Source organism: Neolamprologus multifasciatus, chromosome 22 (genome assembly GCF_963576455.1).
Source record: "Neolamprologus multifasciatus chromosome 22, fNeoMul1.2, whole genome shotgun sequence".
Taxonomy (NCBI): domain Eukaryota; kingdom Metazoa; phylum Chordata; class Actinopteri; order Cichliformes; family Cichlidae; genus Neolamprologus; species Neolamprologus multifasciatus.
In genome coordinates this window covers 11,867,157-11,891,225 of record NC_140459.1, presented here as the reverse complement: position 1 = coordinate 11,891,225, position 24,069 = coordinate 11,867,157, and the positions used below count along the sequence as shown (strand labels likewise).

Here is a 24,069-nt window from a genome sequence, read left to right as displayed (position 1 = left end):
TACAATCTGGAAATATTAAATATTTAGGTATTATTGTTTCTCCTAAGCTTTCAGACTTAATTAAATTAAACCACATCCCACTTCTAAAGAAAGTAGAAGGCGATCTGACTAGATGGAAATCTCTACCCATATCACTCATGGGAAGGGTCGCCACTATAAAAATGATGATCTTGCCAAAAATAAATTACTTATTTTTAATGATCCCTAACAAACCATCACAAGATTGGTTCAGATCTCTGGATTCACATATTTCTAAATTCCTTTGGAAAGATAAACCCCCGCGCATCAGCTTAAAAACGCTACAAAGAACCAAGGATAGAGGAGGACTAGATCTGCCTAATTTTCACCAATACTTCTTAGCCAACAGGCTTCAGTTCATCTCAGAATGGTTAAAATGTACCCTCTTAGATGAGCCCTGGCTAGATGTTGAACAGGCACTATGCAATGATCTAGAGATTTCAGACCTACCATTTATTAGCTCAAACATCAAAAGACATGAATGCTTTAAAAGCATCAACATCAGCTTTTCTCTGTCAGCATGGTGGGAGTTTCTAAAAATAACGGAGTCTTCATTAATCCCATGCAAACGTACACCTATCTGGAATAACCCTGACATATTACAAAACAAAAATATGATTAATTTCCCAGAATGGAGTTGTAAAGGAATTAAATACTTAGAACATATATTAGAGGGAACAGAATTTATTCCATTTGACAGACTAGTTACACAATATGGGATCAACAAGAAAAGATTTTTAGAATATCAACAAATTAAATCCATAGTAAAAAAGAAATTTAACCTCAGTCAAGTTGAATTACAAACACCACCAAGTGTGGTTCAATTTCTTACTCTTAAATCCCCCAAACTATTATCTAAAATATACAGAACACTTTCTAAAATAGATGAATCAATATCCCTTCCTATTGCAAAGTGGGAAGCAGATTTATCAGTCAGCTTAGACCAAAACGTCTGGTCTCAGATTTGCTTAAAAACCTTTAAATTTATTAAAAATCCCAATCTGCAATTAATACAATACAAAATACTGCATAGAGTGCACTATACAGGTCATCGAATGTTTAAGATGGGCTTTACATCCGCCAACAACTGCTCACACTGTCAAGGCAATACACCAGACAGTTACATCCACGCTCTTTGGTTCTGTCCACCAGTGCAGAAGTTTTGGCACGAGATATGTGAGGACTTATCAAAGTGTCTGAAATGTAAAATTCCAACCTCCCCTTTAGTATGCTTGTTGGGAAATTTGGATGATGTCACTACAGAAATTAATACAGTCCACATGGTTTTTATTGCCCTATGCATCGCCAAGAAAACGGTCCTCATGAACTGGAAAAATAAAAATAATCTTAATTCTAGCCAATACAGAAACTATCTAATAGATCACATTAGTCTCGATATAGCCTCTGCCACCACATTAGATCAATCCCTCTGGGCTCCTTTGATCGGCTCCATCACCTAGCGGGGGTGGGGGGTCGTGGTTTGGTCCCGCCTTGGCTATTGTGGTTGATGTGGAGGTTGGGATGGGCTTAGGGCACCTGGAGGACCCCTAGAGACGTTATCCCTGGAGGGCTTAACCCGGGGGTTGTGTTCATAACCTGGTTAGTGGCTCTGGTCGCTCTCAGAGGTTGTTCTCCTCGTGGCCGCGTGCAGCGGGGCTGGAGGATGGTCTGTGCTGGCGGACGTAGGTTACTGGCCTGGTGGCCTGGCTGCCCCTGAGTGGATCCGGGGCGGGCGTGGGGGTTTGGGGTTCGGGGGTGCTTCGCCTCCGTGCTGGGGCTCTGGCTGGGCCTTGGGGGCTTCGGTCCTCGTCGGTGTGTCGCCGAGGTTGTGGGCGGGTGGGTGCACGGGGGCTCAGCCCTGGTGCAGGGGGCCTCTTGTGCATCGGCCCAACCGGGGGGCTCTTGAACTGGCAGGGAGGTTGTTCCATCTTTGCAGGAGTCCACTCTGCAGGTGGGGGAGAGACATAGGAGAGGTGGAGAATAAACTTAACCTGGGTGTCTGTGTCTTGTGTAGTCTGGGAGATGATTGAATGTTGGGGTGGGTACAGTTTCCTCTGCGGTGGGGTAGAGTGGGCTGCCCCGGGTCCTGTGGGGCTTGGCGGTGTTGCTGCCGTAGGCCCCGGTCTGGATGGGCCTGGGCTCCCTTGCCTTGGTGGATACCAGAGGACGGGGGTGCATATTGGGGTCAGCGGGGGAGCTGGCCCTAGGGAGGGACACCCTCCCCTCCCTTCTTTTCCTCCCCATCCCCGTCTGCCTCCCTCTTCACGCTCCACCACACCCACCCACACAGGTAGGGCTTTGGGGTGCGGGTGTGTCACCAGGGTGCAGGGGAGACATTCCCCCCCCCCTCTGTCCTCTTCTGGCCACCTGTGCCTCAATTTTATCTCACAACTTAGACATCCACATTACTTACACTCTCATAACACACACATATATATATATATATAGGGCCTTGAGGGTGGGCACGTTAACGGCGTCCAGTAGACGGTCTGTGTATTCAAACCTGCCTCTGGCGCCGGTGCCCACCTCTCAATTTTAAATCCATGTAGACATTGAGGGTTCTCGGGAGGGGCCGTGCTAACACCTGCTGCTCTCTGGCAGCAGCACCATGCTCTCCCTTGTTTTAAATACACTTTAGAGCAACACGCAGCAACACTACACTTGAGCGGGAGGAGGGAGGTATGGGGTCTTAACACACCCCTGTTCTCTGCTAGCCATCGGGGCGGGGGGGCTGGGAAGAGATGCTGGCTGTCCGATTGGCCTCCCTGCTGCTGCGGAGCCTGGGGCGGTCTGCTTGCCTCCACCCCGGAGGGAAGGGTAACATCTCTTGGGTCTGGGTGCCGTTTCCATCTCTGGGGGTGAGGATACCTGGACCCGGGATATAGAGTATGTTTGGGGAGTGTGATTGTGTGTACATGTCCATTTACGTTTATTCCTGCGTTGGGTGAGTGCTGAGTGTTTGTATATGTGTGCATGAGGGTGGGAATGCATGTCTGTGTCTGTGTGTGCCTGTTTGTCTGTGTCTATATGTCAGGTCGGGTCTTAGACTTCACCTCTCTGGGAACTCCAAGGCCCTCCAAAGTGTGGAGGCCTATCTCCCCTCACCACACTCCCTGCCGGTGACTGATGCCCTCAGGGGTCGGTGCGTTGGTGGTTCTTGGTGTCCGGGGCTGGGCGCTCAGGTATGTACCAGCTCACTCCCGGTGACTACTTGGCGGGGCCTGGCGCCTGCTGCTCGGTCAGGCCTCTTCCGGGGCGCGGGGGGCCCTCGGGCCTCCGGCCTCTGTGCCTGCGGCTCGGTTCACTCTGGCACAGCTGGCTGCCGGCAGAGCCGGCGGGCACGCCGGTGCAGCCCCCTCTAGCTTCTGCCCGGTGGCTACTGGGTGACCCCTCATCTGGGGATCCTCAGCCCTTCCCATGAAGGTGGCACGGATGCCCCTCCGGTGGTCCTCCTTGGGCTCTTGCACTCTGGGGCCTCTGGATGTCTGGGGCCTGGATCTCCTCCATGCCTGCTTCATGCCCTGGGGGACGGGGCTATGGCTCTCTACATCCTCTAGCAGACCATTACATGGGGAAACCATTTGAATACAAGCGCGCCGATCCACACAGGTGTGCACATGGGTGTTCACTATTCGTAGACTTAAATCACACCTTTCTTGGCTGCTACTTCAAAGCACATTGTGCGCTGTCTGTCCTGCGTGCTGCACAACAACATTCAATATTTAGTATTTACTGCTGTTTTCACTTAGCTAGATTAATGCGATGGTGTTGTGTATAGTATGTTGCATTGTTTTGTTTTGTTTTTTGCTTGTTTTCTATTCTTTTTCTCTCAACAGGTGATCCCGGAGATATTTTTTCTTCCCCCCTTTCTCACTGTCCCTCTCCCCTTCTGTTTTTCTTTTCCTTCCTCTTTCTTTCTCCCTCTCCTATCCCTCACTCATGTCTGTCCCGTCTGTAACAACTGAAAATAAAATAAATAATAAAAACAAAGGTCGATCAAATGGACCAATACGGCAATGCCATGATGATCCATTTGGCAAAATAAATCCATTGGGTATCCTTGTTGGTCTTCAGACAACAATTCTGACGGCTAAAGAACCAAATGGGACAGGTGAAAAAAAAAAAAAAAAAAAAAAAAAAAAAAAAAAAAAAAAAAAAATAATAATAATACAATGGATTGCATTTATATAGCGCTTTTCGAGACCCTCAAATCGCTTTACAATTCCACTATTCATTCACTCTCACATTCACACACTGGTGGAGGCAGCTACAGTTGTAGCCACAGCTGCCCTGTATCTGCCCTGACTGACAGAAGCGAGGCTGCCATATCGCGCCATCGGCCCCTCTGGCCATCAGTAGGCGGTAGGTGAAGTGTCTTGCCCAAGGACACAACGACTAAGACAGACAGAGCTGGTGATCAAACCGGCAACCTTCCGGTTACAAGATGAGCTTCCCACCCAAATTTTTTGATTGACCGCTAAAAGAGTAAAAAGCTAACTAGGGTAGCCGTGGCTCAGGAAGTAGCGTGGTCGGCCACCAGTCGGAAGGTTGGCGGGTCAGATCCTCATTTGTTGGGGTTTGAATATATGAATATGAAGGTTAAGTATCTGTCCATAACTGACTACATACTCTAATACTGAAACTCTTATGTTAAACTAGTTTCAATCCACTTTTCAGTCAGCATATTCGGACCACGATCATTAACAAGCAGGGATTTTAGACGTACACTAAACAAAAAGAAGCTCTTTGACTCAATCATGGTCCAACTTTCATCGTAGTAACAAGAGAAAGCCATCACTGAACGATGACTGATGTCAACTTCTCTCAATAAATCGTCAGCTCCGTCATATTTGACAGGCCGGAGCCCGATGAGAAAGCGTGACGCAAGGCTTCGGGACCGACACGACTCCTTTCTGTGCTTTTGTGTGTGTGCCGTTATGACTTGCCCTGTTTTTTTTTTCTTTGTTTTTTTTCCGTGGCCCATACCAGAGGATTTTTAAAGAGAATAATTCATGCTGTTCATAAAGCAGCACGGCTTCGCTCCAGCTGAAAGGCCATGACACACTCATGAAGGGAAGAAAACAACACTGGCTTCAGCATGAATCACGGCTCATGAAAAGAAGGACAAATTCAAAGAGGTCCGTATAATAAGGCTGCTCTGTATCCAGCATTGTAAATTGTTACGGGCTCAGTCACATCCAGTAATGAGATGCAAACCAGTTTTCTCGACCGGCCGTTATCCTCTTCTTTTTAAAAGAACCCCAACGCTAATAAGCTCTCCGAGTGCAACAAAGAGATGGATCTAAGCATTATATGTATTCATACTTCCACATGCGGTGTTGGTGTAGTGGTCACAGCTGCTGCCCTCTTACCTGTCCCATCATGGTCTCCTTGTACTGTTTCTTCTGTGTGACCTTGATGGGCGGCAGCTTGGTGACAGCAGAGACCAGGAAGTTCATCAGGATGTCCTCACAGTTGGCTAACTGGTCCACCATGCTCTTCAGGCTGGTGGGCAAGTAGTTGGTGTACAGGAAGTGATAATACCTGAGAGGACAGGAAGAAGAGTATTTAGAGGCTCCCAGATTGAAACCAGTGGCACTTAAATCCTTAATAGTCTTAATTCTACTGAAGCTCTTATTTTGAAAGTAATGCTTTAAAAAACGTCTAAATAAACAGTGTTAGAGCTTCAAAGGTTTAAAGCCGGCTGTGCTGACAGCTTAAATTAAATATAAAAAGTGAATATTTCACATTAAAGGCCACACCATCGCTGTTGAAGCTCTTGGATGGATTGAACGAGTGACTTATTGAAAGTGATTAAGCGTTCGGCTGCGGTGATTGGCTGACTTAAGCTTAATGGACTGCTCCCATCACAGCTGAGTGAAGCCATATTGAAGCTGACAGGACTGTAGTCGAACTAAACGCGGGAACTATCGAGGGCTGCGCGGCAGACAAATTGACATTTTTTGGGGATAAAACATACTCCGTGTCAAAACACTGGTTTCCCGAGGCTGCGCCACACTGAACATCACATCTACTTTCATAATCTACAGATCACCGCATCAAAGCGCCGCATCAAAAGAAAGACAACCGAACACTGGAGAGCAGAGCGGAGCAACAGCGAGCCTCGTGTAACGGAAGGAGAACGGAGCGGGAGTGAGGAGAATCAAAGGACATGGAGGTAAACAGCTGCTTGAGAAGGAAGCGTTTAGTTTAACAGACTGAAGTGCACCTGTGATAGATGGCAGCCCCAGTCAGGACCATCGAATAGTCGTTGGTCCATTTGGAGGTGTAGCCCCAGCGCTCCTTGTTGCTGTCCCAGAAGTGGCTGCGGGCGGGGTATCCGACGATTCGCTCTGGAAAACTCTGCCAGACAGTGAAGGCAAAGTCCACCTAGACAGAGATTAAAACATTAAAAATCAGAACATTAATCATTTCTAATAAGAAACTCTAATTTAGTACCCTCTGGACACCTTTGTGGCAAAAATACATATTTTTTTCTTCTTTTTAATCAACTTCAGCTGATCAAAATGAAAAGCTACTGTTCAGCACTTTTCATATACAATAACCCCTATTATGGAGAAACTGTGCAAAAATAAGCACGACAGCCTGGTACTGTAAAAAGGTGCTTTTGCTTTGGTATTTTTTGGGGAGGGAAGGATAAATAAGGGGGAATTTTCACAGCTCAGCAGATGTTTTCCAGCTACTCGGGATGCACCAATCCAATGTCTGGATCAGACTGTGATCCAGTCCCAAGGGTCAATCTCTTCAGTCTTGTTCTTTGTTGTTCTACATCTTCTAGATCATTAGTGGAGTAAAGCAAATCCAGCATGGACGCCAAGGGGGTCGACGTCAAGGTCACACCAAATCAGTAAAAACTTTATGGATCTTGACCTCAATTGTTAGCGCCCAAGGTCAAAGTTGACCCTAAATCTTTTAACTTATGTTGGTCCAGTTTCTTGTTATTTACCACTAAATAGCAAATCAGTCAATTTGTATTCTTGGATCTTTTCAGTTGTCACATTTTAACTTGCAATATCAGCAAAACAATATTTAAATGGCGTCAGAACGGTCCTCTATCAGTAAAAAAGGTTGGATAAGTGCATCCCTAATATTCACACCATTATAAACCCCTGTTGGAATGAGCTGTGTTAAATATTTTCTTACAAAAGCCAAATAAAGTGAAGTTGTTGTTTTCATTAATCAAAGGTGTAAAAAAATGTATCTATTTACGGTGTGTTGTGTGAGGGGAAAAAAAAGATAAAGAGGAAATGAAAGAGACTACAATGAAACCCAACAAAGGAACAACACGTTCAAAACACACTCGAGTGAAAATACAACTGAGGCAAAACCTCATGAAACACAAAGCAGTCTTTCCTAAGCAGCTGCCTGTAGCAAACGACTGCAGCGACGATCAAAGCGCTCAATCAAATAATTAGACAAAAACATCAGAAAGGTCTCAGCGGCTCCTCGAACAGCCTGCTCTGCATTACACCGCACATCACTATACTACGCTGTGAGGCTGCTTATGTTGTTGAATATTAAAAAAGAAGAGAAAAAAAATGTAAAATCCACCATAAAACAGTATCTATCTGCTCTTCCTGCCAAAATTTGTATATATGAAAAAGCCCTGAAGGAAAATAATGACTTTCTTCTGCTCCTGCCTGCAGTTCAAAATAAAAGAGATGGAAGCTGAACGATATTACAATCACAAGGAAAATATTTCACCGACTTTCATAATTCTGCCTACTTTCCGACTGAACCGGGAGTCATATTCAAAGGAGTGAGTATCATTGTTAAAGACAGCTCTCATCGTCGCCATCTTCACTTAAGGTTGGAGAGAGTCGGATAAAAATGAGAAAACAAAGACGCCGGGGCCAGAAACTGCGCTTTGAATCATTTGTTTAAAAGAAGGAGTGGGTGGATGGGGAGATTACCGGTTTTTAACCTTCATTTTTTCCCCCTTTTCTCAAGTTTCCTGGCATCGACATTCCCTGAGCTCAGAAACTTTGAGAAGTGTTTGCTCTCGTGATCCAACCGTCTTCCTGGGAGTAACGCAGGTCGATTCAGTTGTCGGGGATGGATTTTCCCTTCTGTCTTGCCATCTTGATCTGCCACATAAACTCATTTCTTTCTGCTATGTTCTGGCTTCCCATGATGCCACGCCAAAACGTATCCCCAGGAAAAGAAAAAAGAAAAAGAAAAACAGGAACAGCCCCGCCAGCATGTGGAACAGAAATGCCCATAACAGTGCTGCCGTTGATTAGGGGATAGGAGAGGTAGAGCCAAAAACAGGAGGTGGGCGATGGGAAGAAAAGGAGAGGGAAGGAAAAAGAGGCAGAAAAGCACACGAGAAGAGAGAAAAGCAAGCAAGGCCTCGGGAGTGAAAGTTAGACTTTAAAAGATTAAAGAACCAGGCCACAAATTTTGGGGGGCCAACTTGAAAGCAGCAGGGACAAACAGAAAGAAGCTAAAAGCTAAAAAAAGGAAATGCAATAAGGGAGTGTCGAACTTTACAACTCAAGTGGAGGAGACGGAGATACAAAGGAGAGTCGCTGTGTTTATTAGAGGATACCTCAGTGGTGGACAAAACTGTGTCTTCATCCAGGCTGAGGACAGCGTCGGTCACAATGATCTCGTAGGGCAAAAAGCGGCTGCTCATCACCTGCAGGGGGAGACACAGAGCACAGAGGGTTAAAAATCAGTGGACTGACATAAGCTGGGATCCCATCTTCAAACTACACTAATAGCAAATCTAGATCCGAGCACAGCGGGAAATAATAAAGTAAACCCCTCTGACATTCGTGCTTTTATTAAACAGCACTCGTGCAGACAAGAGTTTTAATCAAACTTGACTGAACAAGACGATTTCAATTTTGAGATAATGCATTTCAGGGAACTGTTGCACTTTCTGCAGCTTTTTTGGCGCTGACGGTACGAGAAAACTTAAACACGGCATAACCGAGTTGTCTTTTTTTCCCTTGCCAGGCAAACTGCAGCTTTAGGGTCACCTCCCAGGATCAAAACTTTCATTTACAAACGGAGAACTGCCTGCACAGTCTGTAAACCTGCTGTAACTGGTTTTCTTTGGCACTTTGGGGAAGCAATTTTCATAAACAATAAGATAATATCCCCCTTTTTACATCGGTATGACAACCCTCCTTTTATGTTGGTGTGTTACGGCGTTTAGCTGGAATTGTGTTTCCGTCTGCCTGATCAAAGCGAGTTCACTGTTCACTCTCCTTTTAGCTGTTTGTTAGATTTATATCAACTCCTGGCAGAAATGTGTCTCTCTTTAGCTCCTACATGCTCCGTTATTCACCGACTAACAGACAATTTGCATTTGTGTCCGTTTTATCTCGCTGAAAATGGCTGCAGTGAGAGTGTCGAGACTGAATTAAAATTGTTAAATCAAGGCAAGAGTCTCCCCCAACCCCGAAAATTGAGCTGAAAGATGCTAAGGAGTGCTCAGTGGAGCTGAGAACAAAACATAAACAGAGAGCTTAAAACAAGAGACACATTTTAGAATAACAACTCCGTTTGCTCCTGAAGTCTACCACGTTCATGTTTAACAATTCCTCATAATTTCATGAGATTCAGAGCAGACAACAAACAGCTGCTTATTTACACACAGAGTGTACAGGTGGAGGTGTATTCCTGCCCACCCGATCAATACATGTTCCCTATTCATTCTCTGTTTAGCTGATTGTTAGATTACTCCCGGCAGATGCTGCTTTGTTGTTTCACCAGCTAGCTGCTTACTGACAGATAAAGCTGGCAGCTATTTGCTTGGTTTGTGCTACCAACCTCGGTAACAAGCATCAGACTAAAGTTGATGATTAGAGGTTTTGCTGTAGCAAAAAATGGCTTCAAAGTGAGACTGCACATGTTGACACTAAAGTAAAACGGTAAAATTGAGGCTAGTAACTCCCAAATCTGCTGAAAGTTGCTAAAAAGCTGAAAGTAGAGCTCATGAAAATCACATGCAAGTAGTTATTATTCTAAAAATAGCACTTATAGCTGCTGTATAGCTCAGTCACAATACAGTGGCAACCTCCTTGGGACTAGAAAAACACCTAAATAAATAAATTGGTGCTTGCCTGATGATTGCTTTAAACTTTCTTGCTTTTGCAACTGGTTACCCAGTGTTTGCAACATCCTCTAGGCCTGGCTGACCACGTTTGATTGCAAGGCCACTGCACAGGTCACCTGATGGGAAACTTGTCTGATGGCAAATAATGGCAAATAACTGCCAACACGTTGCACTCAAACAGAATCAGTCTGCGCTGATATAAGAGCAACGATGTATCTCTGTGCAATAGGGGACTGAACTGGTGGCCAACTGGTTGGATTCTGGTTATATTCTTACATGCAATTAAGGCTGCTGAGGGCTTATGTCATTATGGAGTTAACTTGATATCCTGCAGCATCTACGTCACTATTTGTGGAGGAATTTCTGAAGTGCTGTTGCAAATCTCGTGGGTTCTGGCTGGAGTCTGAGAGGAAGTAATAAATGTGAATTTCTTGCATGTAGATGGAAAAAGATTTGCAATTGCTGCCGATTTATCCCAGATATATCACAGTTAAGTTAATCACCTAACTACCACAAACAGATTGCACTTAATTGCCAACTTTACCTCATTCAAATGCAAATGGACAGCAAACCAAGAGCAGACTAAGTCCGTCTTACTGCCATGTGATCATCATCAAGTCAGCAAGTGATCACAGACCTGGTCCCCATCTTTGAAGTCAACTATTTCCAGGGCAACAATATCCCAAGTTTATCACAAACAGTTGCAATCATTTTGCTCGTGGTGCAACCTCCAGTCATTGTTTCCCCTCGTGTACCTGGAGCACTGCACACGAGCCCACCTGCTCCGAATCGCTACCCACAGCTCACTAGACTAAATGCAGAGTTTCACCTTGAGATAAATCTTGGAATAAAAATTCCCTTTTGCTCTCAATATCTGCCACATGCATTTTTAATGATCCCTCACAAATTCATGAGATTCAGAGGAGACAACAAGCCATGACATCAACAAATAGCGGTGCACAGCGAATGAGAGAAAAGCCAATATCCTACGCTTTACTGCAGGCTGCACCCTGTCGTTTGCTACAGAGATAGAGTGCTGATACTAGTTTCCATTACTGCTGCAGGGTCGACTCGCTCTTTTAAATCAATAAAAACACACAAATGTAGTCAGACACCTAGTGCGAGTCATGTGTCTTACATGTGGCCCAAATTTACTTTATCTCAGCCGCAGTTGAAAACACAATATGTATATTTAACAGTGGATGAAACCCAACTGTATAATGCATGACGGTCCTTGAATATTTACTGGAGGCAGAGAGAGTGTTCATGGATGGGGTTTGGTGGGTGGATGGAAAGATCAACATCTTGAGGATATTTAGACTTGTTTGGTCTTTGGCTGCGATGAAAGGCATTCGGATGAGAAAACAGCAGTTTCTCGGTGACAAAGAGCGTGCGTGTCGTAATCTGGATGTGCGCTCGAACTCGAACCGCCTCCAACGCAATTAGAAAACTGCAGAGAAACGCACAGCTTCAATGCGCGCGGACATATCGAGATACACATCCCATATATGTAAACACTCGCACGCACCGTTGTTTAGTTATTCAGCACGGCTCTGAAGGTCAGGCCTCTCTGAGGATTCTTGTTCTTTTAAAGCACCGCCTGCACAGAAAAGCCATTACATTTACATTTAAGAGTGGTCAAAGCTGACCTCATTTCCCTGTAAACACCTGCCATTGTCCGCCTGCCCAGCGTCACTGCTGACCTCACTCTCAACAGGTCTTTATCACTTCTGCGGGCGAAGGGCACCAAAAATAAATAAATAAATAAAACAACCAAACCGCTCCCAAAGATTCTGGTTTTGCAGTCAAGCTGCGGAAAGCCTCTTATCTACTGTAGTGCTCCAGCTCCTGATAACTTTTATTGTACAAGCAGTGTGACCAAGCACTTTGTCCTGCAAACAAAAGGAAAGACACGAGTACCTCAAACACTTAAATCAGAACTGATTTGCACAGCGTGCAGACTTCACTTGTCTGCCAGGTCCTTTAGATAACAGGAGGAAAGCACGTGACCGGTTTTACTGGATGACTCAAGGGACTTTTTGAAAATCTTTAAATTCAGCTGATTATTAGGTGAAACACAAACGTTTTAATACAAGAAGGAAAACACTCGATCTCAGGAGTATAAAATAAGATTTCAGTCATTTATGTGCAAATGTATGTAAATTAAAAATTGTTTTACTATGTAAATGTTCATATTATTTAAATTAAGTCCAATATCTTTTATTAATTTTTAGCAGAATAAAAAAAAGTGAAGACCTAATATATGCTCTTTATTTGCATTTGTTTTAAATATATATTCTAAGACATGCAGGTGTGCTGTAATGAAAAGATTACAAGTCTGTGGTTGAACTCTTGATGTCTTGACTTAAACTTTATGAGTTAATTTTTATGAGTGTAGAGAAAAATAATGTTAATGACCCCATTTTCAGGCTAAGAGGAATCTAAATTGTTAACAAACTGCTCTAAAACCGCAGACACAGGCAGATGTAGCATCTGGTTATGACAGGTGGAATACCTTAAACCTGCTTATTATATGCAGACAGGAAAGCAGAGTGTGTGGGAAGGACATGCAGGAAATGCTCAGAGCCTGTTGCATATGGGCCGCCTGCTTAACCAGGTGAGCTACAGCAACGCCCTTCCTGGTGCGTTTAGGGTCTTTTGTCAGTCGTGGTCCCTTTTACAGTCAGACAATGAGCAGAGTTTCTTCTGATGTACTTCTTTGGGATTCAGGAGTTGCTACCCTATGAGCTTGCAGGAAAATCAACCCCTTGCTAAATTTCATAACAATAAGACAAAACCAATGTTACCTTGAACCAGAAACAGCCCAAAGCACATCATCTGTCAAGCACGGTGGAGGTAGTGTTATGGCATAGACGTGTATGGCTGCCAGTGGAACTGGGCCACTTTATTGATAATGTGACTGCTGATAGAAGCAGCAGGATGAACTGAGCTATACTCTCTGCTCAGCTTCAGCCGAACACTGCAGAACTGAGCAGACAAGGCAAAGATATTCTTTGCTTTAAGTCATTTGACCTCAGAGCATGTTTTTCAGTTATTAAACACCAAACTGGAGGCAGAGAGACCCAAAACGCGCAGCAACTGAAGGTGGCTGTAGTAGAGGCCTGGCAGAACATCTCATGGGAATAAACACAGCATTTGTGTTTATTCCTATGGGAATGCGAACTGAGAATCTTTAAATTCTTATAATGCTTCACATGTTGCTCACACAGCAATTCTAAAATTCATCCCGCTCCCGCTCACATGGTGGAGCCCGACAGCGATGGGAACGGCCTGTCGGCCAAGTGCCGCAGTGTTCCCATCTTCCCGAAAATACTCCAGCGGCGGCAACAAGAGCAGATGAAAATTTCAGCTGTCGCTCATATTCGAACGGGTTGGAAGAGCCGAGGTGCGTGAGTGACAGCGAAAGATGAAAAAACGCTGGAGAGAAAATGAGAAGAAAGACGAGAAAGCGGTACCCTCCCTCTCATTTCATTGTCGTCATTACTGCCATGATGTCCTGTGGGCATAAAGCGAGAAACAAAACAACCCCGTCTCTCTGCCCCCCACCCCCCACTTGTTTTCCCACCAGAAAGACACATATAGGATACCAGCAAAGAGGCAGAGGAGAAAGACCAGGGATAGGAGACAGGAGGTGAGGAAGTGACAGTGAGACAAGCAGCAAATACTGAAAGAGACGAAAAGAGACAAAGAGAGGATGAGAAGCTGATGTTTCCAGGCCCCAGATGGTTTGTAATGTTAGAAGTGAGACATATTAGCCTGGGGCTTCCTGCTTCTCTCCAGGAATGTGAGCTCTTGCAGCAGGAATCTGCCTGCAGCACTTCACCTCCTCTCTGAAGGACAGCAGCAGAGGAGAGAGACGTCGGGAACGTCGGAAGGGAGGACCACCAGTGCATGTAAACCATATCAAGTGCCGCCGGGATCCTCACACGGCTTAAACCAACAGTCACAAACCAGATTTTGTTGGCCGCCGTGAAAAGACGACAGAGGGAGGAAAAGACAGGATGTGGTTGAAGGATAAAATCTGTATTATTCGGTGTTTTTTTCCGCGCTGTCGACAAATCCCTCAAACAAACCAAAACCAACAATGCAACCACATGTCTGTGGTACTAAGAGCCAAGCTTTCAAATGAAGGTATACACCCTAAAAAAAATACAATACCAAATCCATAATTTAATATTATTAAAGGAAAAAAGCAATTTCCTGAAACAGCTGGGCACTGGACTTGTTTGGAACGGTTCGGAACAGCTCGCGTTAATAACTATTCAAGGCTCTGGTGGGTATTTGCAGCAGCAGGAGTGCACGGTGTGTGGGATTATTGCAGCGGCCGTGTTCACTTTAATGCCAAAACATGCCATCCAGTGCATTAGTGTGATTCACTGACGTGTTTATATAATGCCGCCGATAGAAGAATAAATACAAAGCTGAAGAAGGATCAACTCATTTGTTTTACTGTTCTTGGACTTAACTTTTAACTACCGACACTGCATGAGGAGGCGGCGCTGGGCGAAGCGCTAAGAAAGGGGGAAAAAAAGAAACGTAGTCCTTGTTTTCCTGGGTGTTACGCTTAGTTTGTGGAGCACCTATCCACAGTTTTCATTAAACTGCAATGGAAACTGCACACTGTGCATCCTGTAATTTTCTTCTTTGGGGCTTCAGACTTTAAATTATCTTCACCTTATCAAGTGCTGACCCACGGGCCCTCACATGTAAACAGAAAAAGCTGCCAGTAAGCAAAATTTTCTCTCTTTCCCTTTTCTTCAGATGGAAAAGCATTTCCAGTGAGTTTTGGTAAGCTGATTTGTTCAGCTTTAGGAGGCTTGTGCTTGTCTTGCATGGAGTTTAACAGGAGTTTAATTGCCCACAACAGAATAAGAAGTGGAAAGTTACAACAGTTTGCTTGGACTCATTTAATAGAGAAATACTGCAGACTCGACAGCCACTCTATTAGGTACAACTGCTCATTTTGTGCAATCACATGGCAGGAAATTAATTCTCTTGGACATGTAGGTGAGGTCAAGGTGAGCATCAGAATGGGGAAAACGTGATTTAATTGACTCTGAATGTGGCATAGTTATTGGCACTAGTTGGGCTGGTCTGTTTCGGAAACTGCTCATCCACTGGGATTATCCCACAAAAGCATCTCTGGCGCTAAAAAGAAAAGAAATTTCCACTAATCTGCAGGAAACGCCTTGTTGATGTCAGAGGTCAGAGGAAAATGGCCAGACTGCTTCAAGCTGATAAGAAGAAAACTCAAATAATCACTCACTACAGCCAAGGTATGTAGAAGAGCATCTCTGAAAACACAACATGTTAAACCTTCATGTCAGCTAAAAACAGGAACCTAAGGCCACAGTTCACACGGGGTCACCAAAACTGCACAACAGAAGATTTGAACAATGTTTCCCGGTCTGGTGAGTCTCCGTTTCTACGGCAACCTCAAATAGTGAGATCAGAATTAGACGCAGATAACATTAAAGCCTGGATCCATCCTGGTTATGTAATGGTGTGGGATTTTCTTGGTACATTTTTCACTGTTTGGTCTCTGCCCATCCTTTGTGTACTATCTTCAGATAGCTGCTTTCAGCAGGATAACTCAACATGTCACAAAGCTCAAAATGACCTCAAACTGGTTTCTTAACCACACCAATCAGTTCAATGCACTCAAATATGCTCCAAGCCCAGATCAAAGTCTAATAGATGTGGTGCAAGAGGAGATTCACATCGTTTACGTGTAACAAATGTCTGAGGAATGTCTGCGGCACCGGCAGGAATTGTGGCAAAAGAAGGTCCACGTTATTAGGCTGTAGCTAATAAAGTGGTTCATTTTTTGAGGGAAAAATTGGATCTGCTAAAACTGCTTTATTTTAAAGATTTCTTTTCTGCAGAAAAACAACATGCCACAATTCATCCTCGCATACGCAAAGAAGTGAGAAGACGTAAAAACCACAAAAGGAAGCGAATTTGGCGATTCTTCCAACCACGACTCATGACGTCAATATTTCTACACTCTTTGTAACATCCAGGACAACAAGCGAGAAAAGAGGTGGGAGAAAGAGATGCAGAGATAGACCGAAGCAAAAACAAGATAAAAGAAAGAGTAATGATAAAAACAGCGGATGTGTGAGTGAGGGAAGGAATGGAGCAGAGATGGGATAAGGGGGGGAAAAGTGGCAGGGAAAAGGCGAGAGGGATGACAAACGCTCTCTCTCTCTCGCGCGCTCTGTGGGGTGGAGGAACACAGCTTGCCTCGCCACGGTAAACACATAAAACGCCACAACCACAACAAACCACAGGCTGCCTGGCGCACGCACATAAACACACACAACAGCAGTGCGCTAAGCCCGTCCTGCTCGCTTTTCACATGCAACACAGCTACACGCAGAGGCTTCCCACTGTGATTGACAGCTTGGGAGAAACCACTCAGAGCCACGGGGAGAGGTAAACCATAAACCCAGCCTACCGCCGAGTGACTGACACTGATGTGAAAGCCACTTTCCCTGATTGGCAGTTGAAGTTAAGTCCTCGGAGGAAGAAGGGGAAAGGAGGGCTCCGGATGAGTCTGATGTCCAGGAATACAGCCGAGCAACAGATCCCGCTTACCCTAACCCTCTCAAAAAACACCTCAAAGACGCTCTTTGAAAAAGGAACGATTCAAATGTCAAACTGCGTGTCCGCGTTTGACCTTTGACTCGTACAATAAGAGGTCAGAAGGAGGTTAAGGTAAACATAGCAATGCTTTTCACGGGACAGTACCTTCAGCATAAAAGCCTAATGCGGATGTCATAATAAATGCCACTGAGGCATGCTCTGGGTCTCGCTGGAGGGTTTACTTAAAAACCAGGAAAAACATGCATTTTATGACACCGCCAGTCATAACAGAGGGAAAAATATCTCTAAGCTGACATGCTGAGAAAATTGACGCCCACTCGAAAACATAGCTTTTATGCACATTACCCATCGTCGAAAGCTTTTTCATACCGTCTGTGTGGAAACATTTTCGAAGAGAAGATTTCAGAATTAAACAAATTTGTCACTTCTAACGGCGTGTCAATTTAAGGGAACTGAGCTGCTGATTTATTTAACCGATTAAATAGAATTTTTTATATTTTATTTAGGCAATTATTCTTCTTTCAAGAAAAATATCAGAGGCAAGAGTTTGTTTCTTTTCATGGTTTCATATAAGTGTTTTTACAGGCAGTTCACCATCTCTATACCTCAATCTATCACAAAAACACCATTTTCAGTTTCAGTCATATACTGTATATAAATGATGGACACATCCAATGAGAACTCCTGAGGAGGATGTTGATCTGACTGAGAAATCGAGGACACTGCCTTCTAGTTATTTTCTTGAAATTTTGACTTATTAACTTGAAGTTTTGAGAGAAGTAACTCGAAGTTTCGAGTTAGCGCTGCCAATCAGCAATCTACGTGAATAACGTCTCTTTCTTGTTACCCAGAAGGTTATGGCGCAGAGGGATGTGCACTCAAAACCAGATCATGAGGTGCCAATGTATAGCAACAAATTGACGCTTTCGAGAGTACGTTTGCTGATAGTAACGCCATGTGACTCAGCTAACAGCACAAGGATTTCCTCATTTGTGAAGCCACATTGAAAATACTCAGCGATCTGTGCATTCATGACTGACTGTAATACTGGCAGCTTAGCTGTAGCATTTGTAGCTGAGGGCTTCAGCTTCTGGTGGTGCAAAAATGGAACGATTTATGCCTGTCAAAACGGCGCGTGTTATTTTTCAATGGTATAACTAAAGAAACTGGACAAATAATGTGTTATTGTGACAGGTTACAAGTAACAAAGTGGCTAAAGTTACAATTTAAGACACGCTCTTTGCTAGGTTGCCTGTCATGTGTGGACACAACGCTGGTTTATCCATTGTGCTAAGTGCCGTGTTTATGCTTGACCGGTTAATGTTAATGCTTACCAAACAAAGAAAATGGTCAGGTGCAGAGACTGGACTGAAAAAGCAGCAAATGTTCAAAGAAAGACTAGAGGACTATTGCTCAAGAGCACTTTTAAAAATTACAATCACTAAAAACCAGAGATTAAGAACCCAAATTCATCAGGGAAATGTTTACTGAGATCATATATAATCATATATAAAATGAGTGGTTGAGCATGTCCTCATACATTTGTATCCAATCTGATTTAAAGCTGCAACCAGAGGTGTTGCCCTCTGTTGGCTGCTAAAAAGAATACAGATTTACAGACTCAGGCTCCATCTTTTATAAATAGCCTATATTTACAGTCCTAAAAAGTTTTAAATGGATAAGCGATGAAGAAAAGTAAATGCTCTAAGTGCATTTATGTTGCAGATTATGGCTCAATTGTTACTCTGCAATGATTTTGTCACTTTCTTTAGCTAATTGGATATTTGGTTCCGATCAAAGTAGAGCTACTCTGCCTGTGCACTTAGCCATTATTACCACCTTATCATTCCAATACACAATATGCATTAGCCTTTCAGGCCTTCTGTTTTCAGTGTACATTATTCTCATTACTGAGCTTTAATTAAAACCACACAAACTATCCTCTAATGGAATCATTGCGACACAAATCGAAACTCATTAACTCCCCGAAACTGAATACTGACCGAATAACATGTCTGAAGATTCAGTAGCTTTACAGAGAATATATGTGTAATACGAGCTAGGTAATTAGAAATGATCGGGATCACGGCTTTGAGGTAACCGAGAGGCCGAGCGCGCGCGGCTCACCTTATTCTCTCCCTCTATCACGATGACGGGCACTGAGGTGGCGGGCCAGCGGTGCTTTGCGGGGAGAGGCTTGTCACAGTTCCACAGGACGATGATCTGAAAGAGAGAACAAACAAAGGAAGTTTTATTTGTGCGCTGAATCGAATTCAGCTCCTCAAACCCAAACAAAATGAACTGGCCTAAGCAGGTGACATTTATGTGCTCCGCAGCCAGCAAATGTCACCTTATTACAAGCTGATTAAACGTTTAAGAGACAAAAGGGCAGCTGAAGTGATAAAATATTTCCAATTATGTCCCCAGCGTGCTTTTTACATTTCGGTCTGTAGCCGATCTCGTTGCATTATCAGGTTGTCCTTCTTAATGCTACATCCCTGTGATGCTCCACCTCCCTTTAGATGATGTTTTCAGATTAAAAAGTCATGTTCCCAGCCACAGTCACATCATGTTTTATATGACCTGCAGGTCAGCCGATTCGCTGCACGACGACGGCGGGCCTCATTAATATTTGATGAAAAATACACACTCACGCACCCAAATATGACATGATCCTAGCTGACCTTACACACACATTTACACACACAGTTACATCCCTATATCTCAAACCATTCTTCTCATGCATCTTAAATTTGATGTGGAATAATGTGGCGATACAAGCTGGCTAAACTCCTCTAGCTGGACGTGGCGGGCCTGTCAAACTTTGGATGTTGCCGTAGAACTGCAGTAAGCCAAACATGGTTATGTTACTCTGGATTTAAAGACTTCGGAAGGTTTTCTCTGCATTTCAAAACAGTAAATGAGTAAAGAACAACTTGCTCATCTCTGCTCTAAGCTACAATTGTTGCATAAACTAGATGCAACATATAGTGAGCACTGCTGCCTAAGGCCTCAATCATACCAACCCCAGGCAACTTCCAGTCACTGAGGACTGATCGGATCATGTGTGGTTACTGGGTGCTGCAGCGCAAATCTCCTTGTCATTGCTTTGGTTGCTTGCAGTTGCAATAAAAAATTGCATCTTTTTTGCAAACACTTGCCAACTAACCACAGCGTGGCAGTGAAACTTGTGCCAACGTGTTTAAAAGGCGCAGCTTTTACTTTGAAGGTGGTTTGCGTCACCCTTTATCCAGTTTAACTACGGCTTAGTGAGTAGTTGGCGAGGTGTTTGCAGACAAGTCGGTGTCTGCCAACAAAAGCAAGTAAAGTGGTTGTGCAGTTAAAGGTTAAGTAGCACATCATCTGTAACCTCCAAGGAGAAAATGGAGACCATTATTGTTGGTGTTGGTGCCTTTTGAGGATTAAAAAAAAAATTATTTGGCAAATAGTACAGCCTGCTGTGAGTGCCACGAATGAGTGCAATTCTAGCATTATTATTATTATTTATATATAAAAGCTAATTAGCAGAGACCTGTGTCTGTGCAGTGCACCCATACACTCTGTAGATGTGGTTTGCATTTGCTGCAACTTGGCTCTCCACCACTCTCATCCCAAAACGCGTCCTCATGCCTCCAAAAAATGCTATAATTTAAGCTAAAAGGTTTACACTGAAATCAGCAGTTGCTTTAACAGGAAGCAATTTCCTTGATAGTCTGCTTTTTTTACTCCGTCTTTCAGTGTTTGCACTGAGTCTTAGTATTTTGATTGGTTTTTTCGATATTTTGTTTTGGTCTAGGGGTGGTTGTAGTTGTAGCCCAGGAATTGGAGCAGGTCATCTACAAATTGGAAGGTTGGTGGTCCGACTCCCAGCTGGTGCAGCCTGTATGCCGGAATATCGTTGGGCGAGATACCGAACTCTGCGTTGGCGTGTTCATCTGAGTGTAAATGTTAGATAGAAAGCACTTAGGTGTAAATAAAAGTGCCTGTATGTGTGTGAATCCGTGAATGAGAATAGAGTGGAAATGGGCTATACATACATATAAAAATCAGTCCATTTAGCATCTATCAAACTTCCTGTGAACCTGGGGCAGATGCTTGTTTCTCTTACCTGTACTCTGAACTCTTGAGACTTTTATTTGCATGCATCATCAAGCGTCAGAGACATTGACTTTTTGTCTGTGACTTGCAAGTTAAATCCTTTGTTTTTTAGATTTTCCCTTTAAGATGATGAAACCATAGCCTGCAGTGTGTAGTTAATACCCAGCTGGTAAAGAAGAAACTGATAGGGCCCCATCATCAACATCCAGTTGCTGTGTGCCAGCTAACATCTGCCCTGCTGGAATGTCCTTGAACGAGTGAGCAAATTAATCCATCCCAGTTCCAGTGTGCAGAGCTGCGGCTGACACCGTGCTCAGGCGTCCCTGATGGAGGCAACCCATAAGAATTTCCCTGCAGGGATCAATAAAGTTTCACATTATCCTGACATTAACTGTGTCACACGCAGCGGTTCCCCTCGGGGTCTCTGCACCCTGACTGGACCTGCCAAATTATGCGCTGGTAGCTATTCAGATATGTGAGCCAAGGTGTTTCCATGTGTCTACGGCAGCTGTGTGAAGAGAAAGAAGATGATGTTCAGCTGTTTGATGGATTGCAAAATCATCTCAACATTATCAGCGAACAAAAACACTTGTGACGCCAAATCTGGACGGAGAAAATGCCCGTCATTGTTAGACAACAACAACAGGTATGCAGTCTGCATGCATGTGCTCGCACCCCCACACACACAGAGCTGAGCTGTTACAGCCTTCTATTCCTGTTTGATTAGAAAGACAGATGGTGTCTCTGTCAGCTCACCAGCTCCCAAGGGGTGCTGGTGGAGGCTCTGTATGTGTGCGCCTATATGACTGCAGGAGAAATGGTGAAGGAGCTGTTGTGTGTCTGCAGCGCGAGAGGAAGAAACGCTTCCCACAAGAATGTGCGTGAACACATTCACACATGAGCACACACACACGCAGCGGGAGGCTGTCAGAATGTGCTTCAAAAGCTTTCTTGTGTCCAATTTAGCCTCCTCCACCCTCTCTGTTCTTTCATTCTGTCCCCTCCATTCATTTATTTATATCCCTTTGCTCATCCCCTCATAGCCCAGCAGCCCTGCTCTTCCTCTCCTCTCCTTCTCTCCTCACGCTGAGAGTGGAAGAAAACACTCCGGCTGCGTACCTGGCTCTCCACTCGGCATGCACAGCCAGAAGAACGCAAACACAAAAGCACCTCTATAAAAATAATAGGAGGGGAGCATCTACTCATTCAGCCAGCTGCTATGAGAGGATGCGTCTGTGAAAGCTTGTCGACGATAGGACGTGCAGCTGGGTTACACCACACCGAGGAAGGGCTGAATATTAAACACCCATTCTTCTCACTAAAACAATGAAATGTTCAGCAGGGGCAGCATTGACTGCCGGGCTCAGATTTATAATCTTCATAACACACACAAATATTTTTTATAATCCAGGTCAATTTTTTTACTTTTGCTTTTTCCAGATGATATTGGTCAACATTTTTAAGCGACTTCACCAATTTTACATTTCAGTGCCGTTAAAAATAATACCGCCTCCTCTGAGTTACACAGTCTGGAAATGTAAATCTTAACTTTGCTTATTTGTTGAAGCCACACTGCTGACATAAGGCAGCAGGGGCAACATTTAAATATCATTAACCACAGTCTCCAACTTTCAAGCTTTTCTAGTGGCACTTCTCTTCTGTCAGTGTAGTTGTTACTATAAAAAATATTAATGTTGACTTAGAAAGAGAGGGAGGTTTTTTTTAAGTTATTGGGTCTGAAGTCATACCAGTGATGCCTCTGGATTAAAACAAGGCTCATCTAGCATTTTCACTAAATATATATTTTATAGTATACATTGTTTTCTGTAAGGTTTATTCTTTTTTCCTTCAGCTATTTATGTTGAAAGTATATTTCTTGATAAAACAGTGTTTGTGTTTAGGGCTGTTCGATATAACGATATATATCGGATGACGATATAAAAACGTGTTTCATTTTACGCTATTGTTTGTTTCGTGGTGTCGCAAAATAAACTGTTTACGGCAATATTTTTTCATCGTTTTGATGGTCACTGTAGTGGCTATATTAATTTCTTAAAGTTCTCTCTTTCTCTTATATTTAATATAACCACACTACTGACGGACAAGCGCCTGTTTTTATGCGTTGTGGTTAGCAACAACGACGGTGTCCGCTTGTTTATGTTCCACATAAACCTTTCACAATAAAGCTCAAGATCCTGTTGTGACTTTTCAAAATAAACTGAATCACGTGAAAGAGCAGATTATTTACGGATGAGAATTAAAAAAGAGCCGCCAGGTGCTAGAAAATGAACCGTAGACTCAAACGTTAGAACAGGGTTTCCCCCGCAGCACGCCGTGTAATAAATACTCACAAAGAAAACGGCGGCCTTTACAACTTATGTCTACAAATGTATAGTTTCATACATCGGTTAAAACACTCGACTCCAGCTACATGACGCGCAGCTGGAAACACTTCCTGCAAGACGAGCTGCCCGAGATTCACAGAAATTACAGAAAATGTTACATTTTTGTGATTTATATCGTTATCTGGACGATAGAAGTCTTATATCGGGATATGAGATTTTGGTCATATCGCACAGCCCTACTTGTGTTTCAGAGCCTTTCTGCATGTTCTCCCCAAAGTCTCCAGCTAACTTAGCCACAGGTGTGAATGTGAGAGTGAATGGTTGTCAGCTCAGCTGCAAATATTGGGCCAATATTGCCAATACTGATACTTCTCACCTATAAAGGCAGCTTATGTAGGGGAGAGCAGTGTCCAGTTTGCAAATTGGACACTTTGCACTACATCACTGAGATTTTTACTTTTCATGATAATTAGTTAACACAACAAAAGACACCTTTGAGTTTTTCATGTATTCTGTGTTTTTTGGCCACCTTGAATGTAAACGTGCCGCCTCTAAAGCACTTGGGCTCAGCTTCTGTAATTTAACTGTGGTACACGCTATAAATAAATACACATGACAATCAACGTTTTTCACAGTGTATGTTTGAGGTGTATTTTTCATTTACAAAAATATTAAAGAAAAATATTTGTAAAATTTAGTGGGCTAAATGGAATTTAGAGCAGAGAAACAAAAGAAAAGAAATTAGAGTTATTTATAAGTCTTATATATATAAGTCTTTCAAAACTTTGTTCCAAAAAGTCTCATCTTTTGAAACTGGTGCGACATCTTCCTCTGTTTTAATGATACATGGGTACAAAAGATCACAGTTTCAAACTCAGAGCTTCTGTA

The 24,069-nt window shown here is 43.6% G+C and overlaps 1 protein-coding gene across 2 annotated transcripts in view; it reads right to left on the bottom strand.

Annotated features, from left to right (window-relative positions):
• ext1b (exostosin glycosyltransferase 1b) overlaps window positions 1–24,069 on the bottom strand; it is a 140,128-nt gene that overhangs the window by 6,551 nt on the left and 109,508 nt on the right. Inside the window, exons 7-10 of one of the 2 annotated variants that reach the window (XM_085149420.1) lie at window positions 18,866–18,961; window positions 8,591–8,680; window positions 6,248–6,408; window positions 5,391–5,562 (exon numbers count right to left, since the gene is read on the bottom strand). In XM_085149420.1, coding sequence (XP_085005546.1) covers window positions 5,391–5,562; window positions 6,248–6,408; window positions 8,591–8,680; window positions 18,866–18,961 — 519 coding nt within the window. Of the gene's footprint in view, window positions 1–5,390; window positions 5,563–6,247; window positions 6,409–6,449; window positions 7,016–7,045; window positions 8,681–18,865; window positions 18,962–24,069 lie in introns of those variants that run through there. The other variant, XR_014872088.1, reaches the window with a different exon arrangement.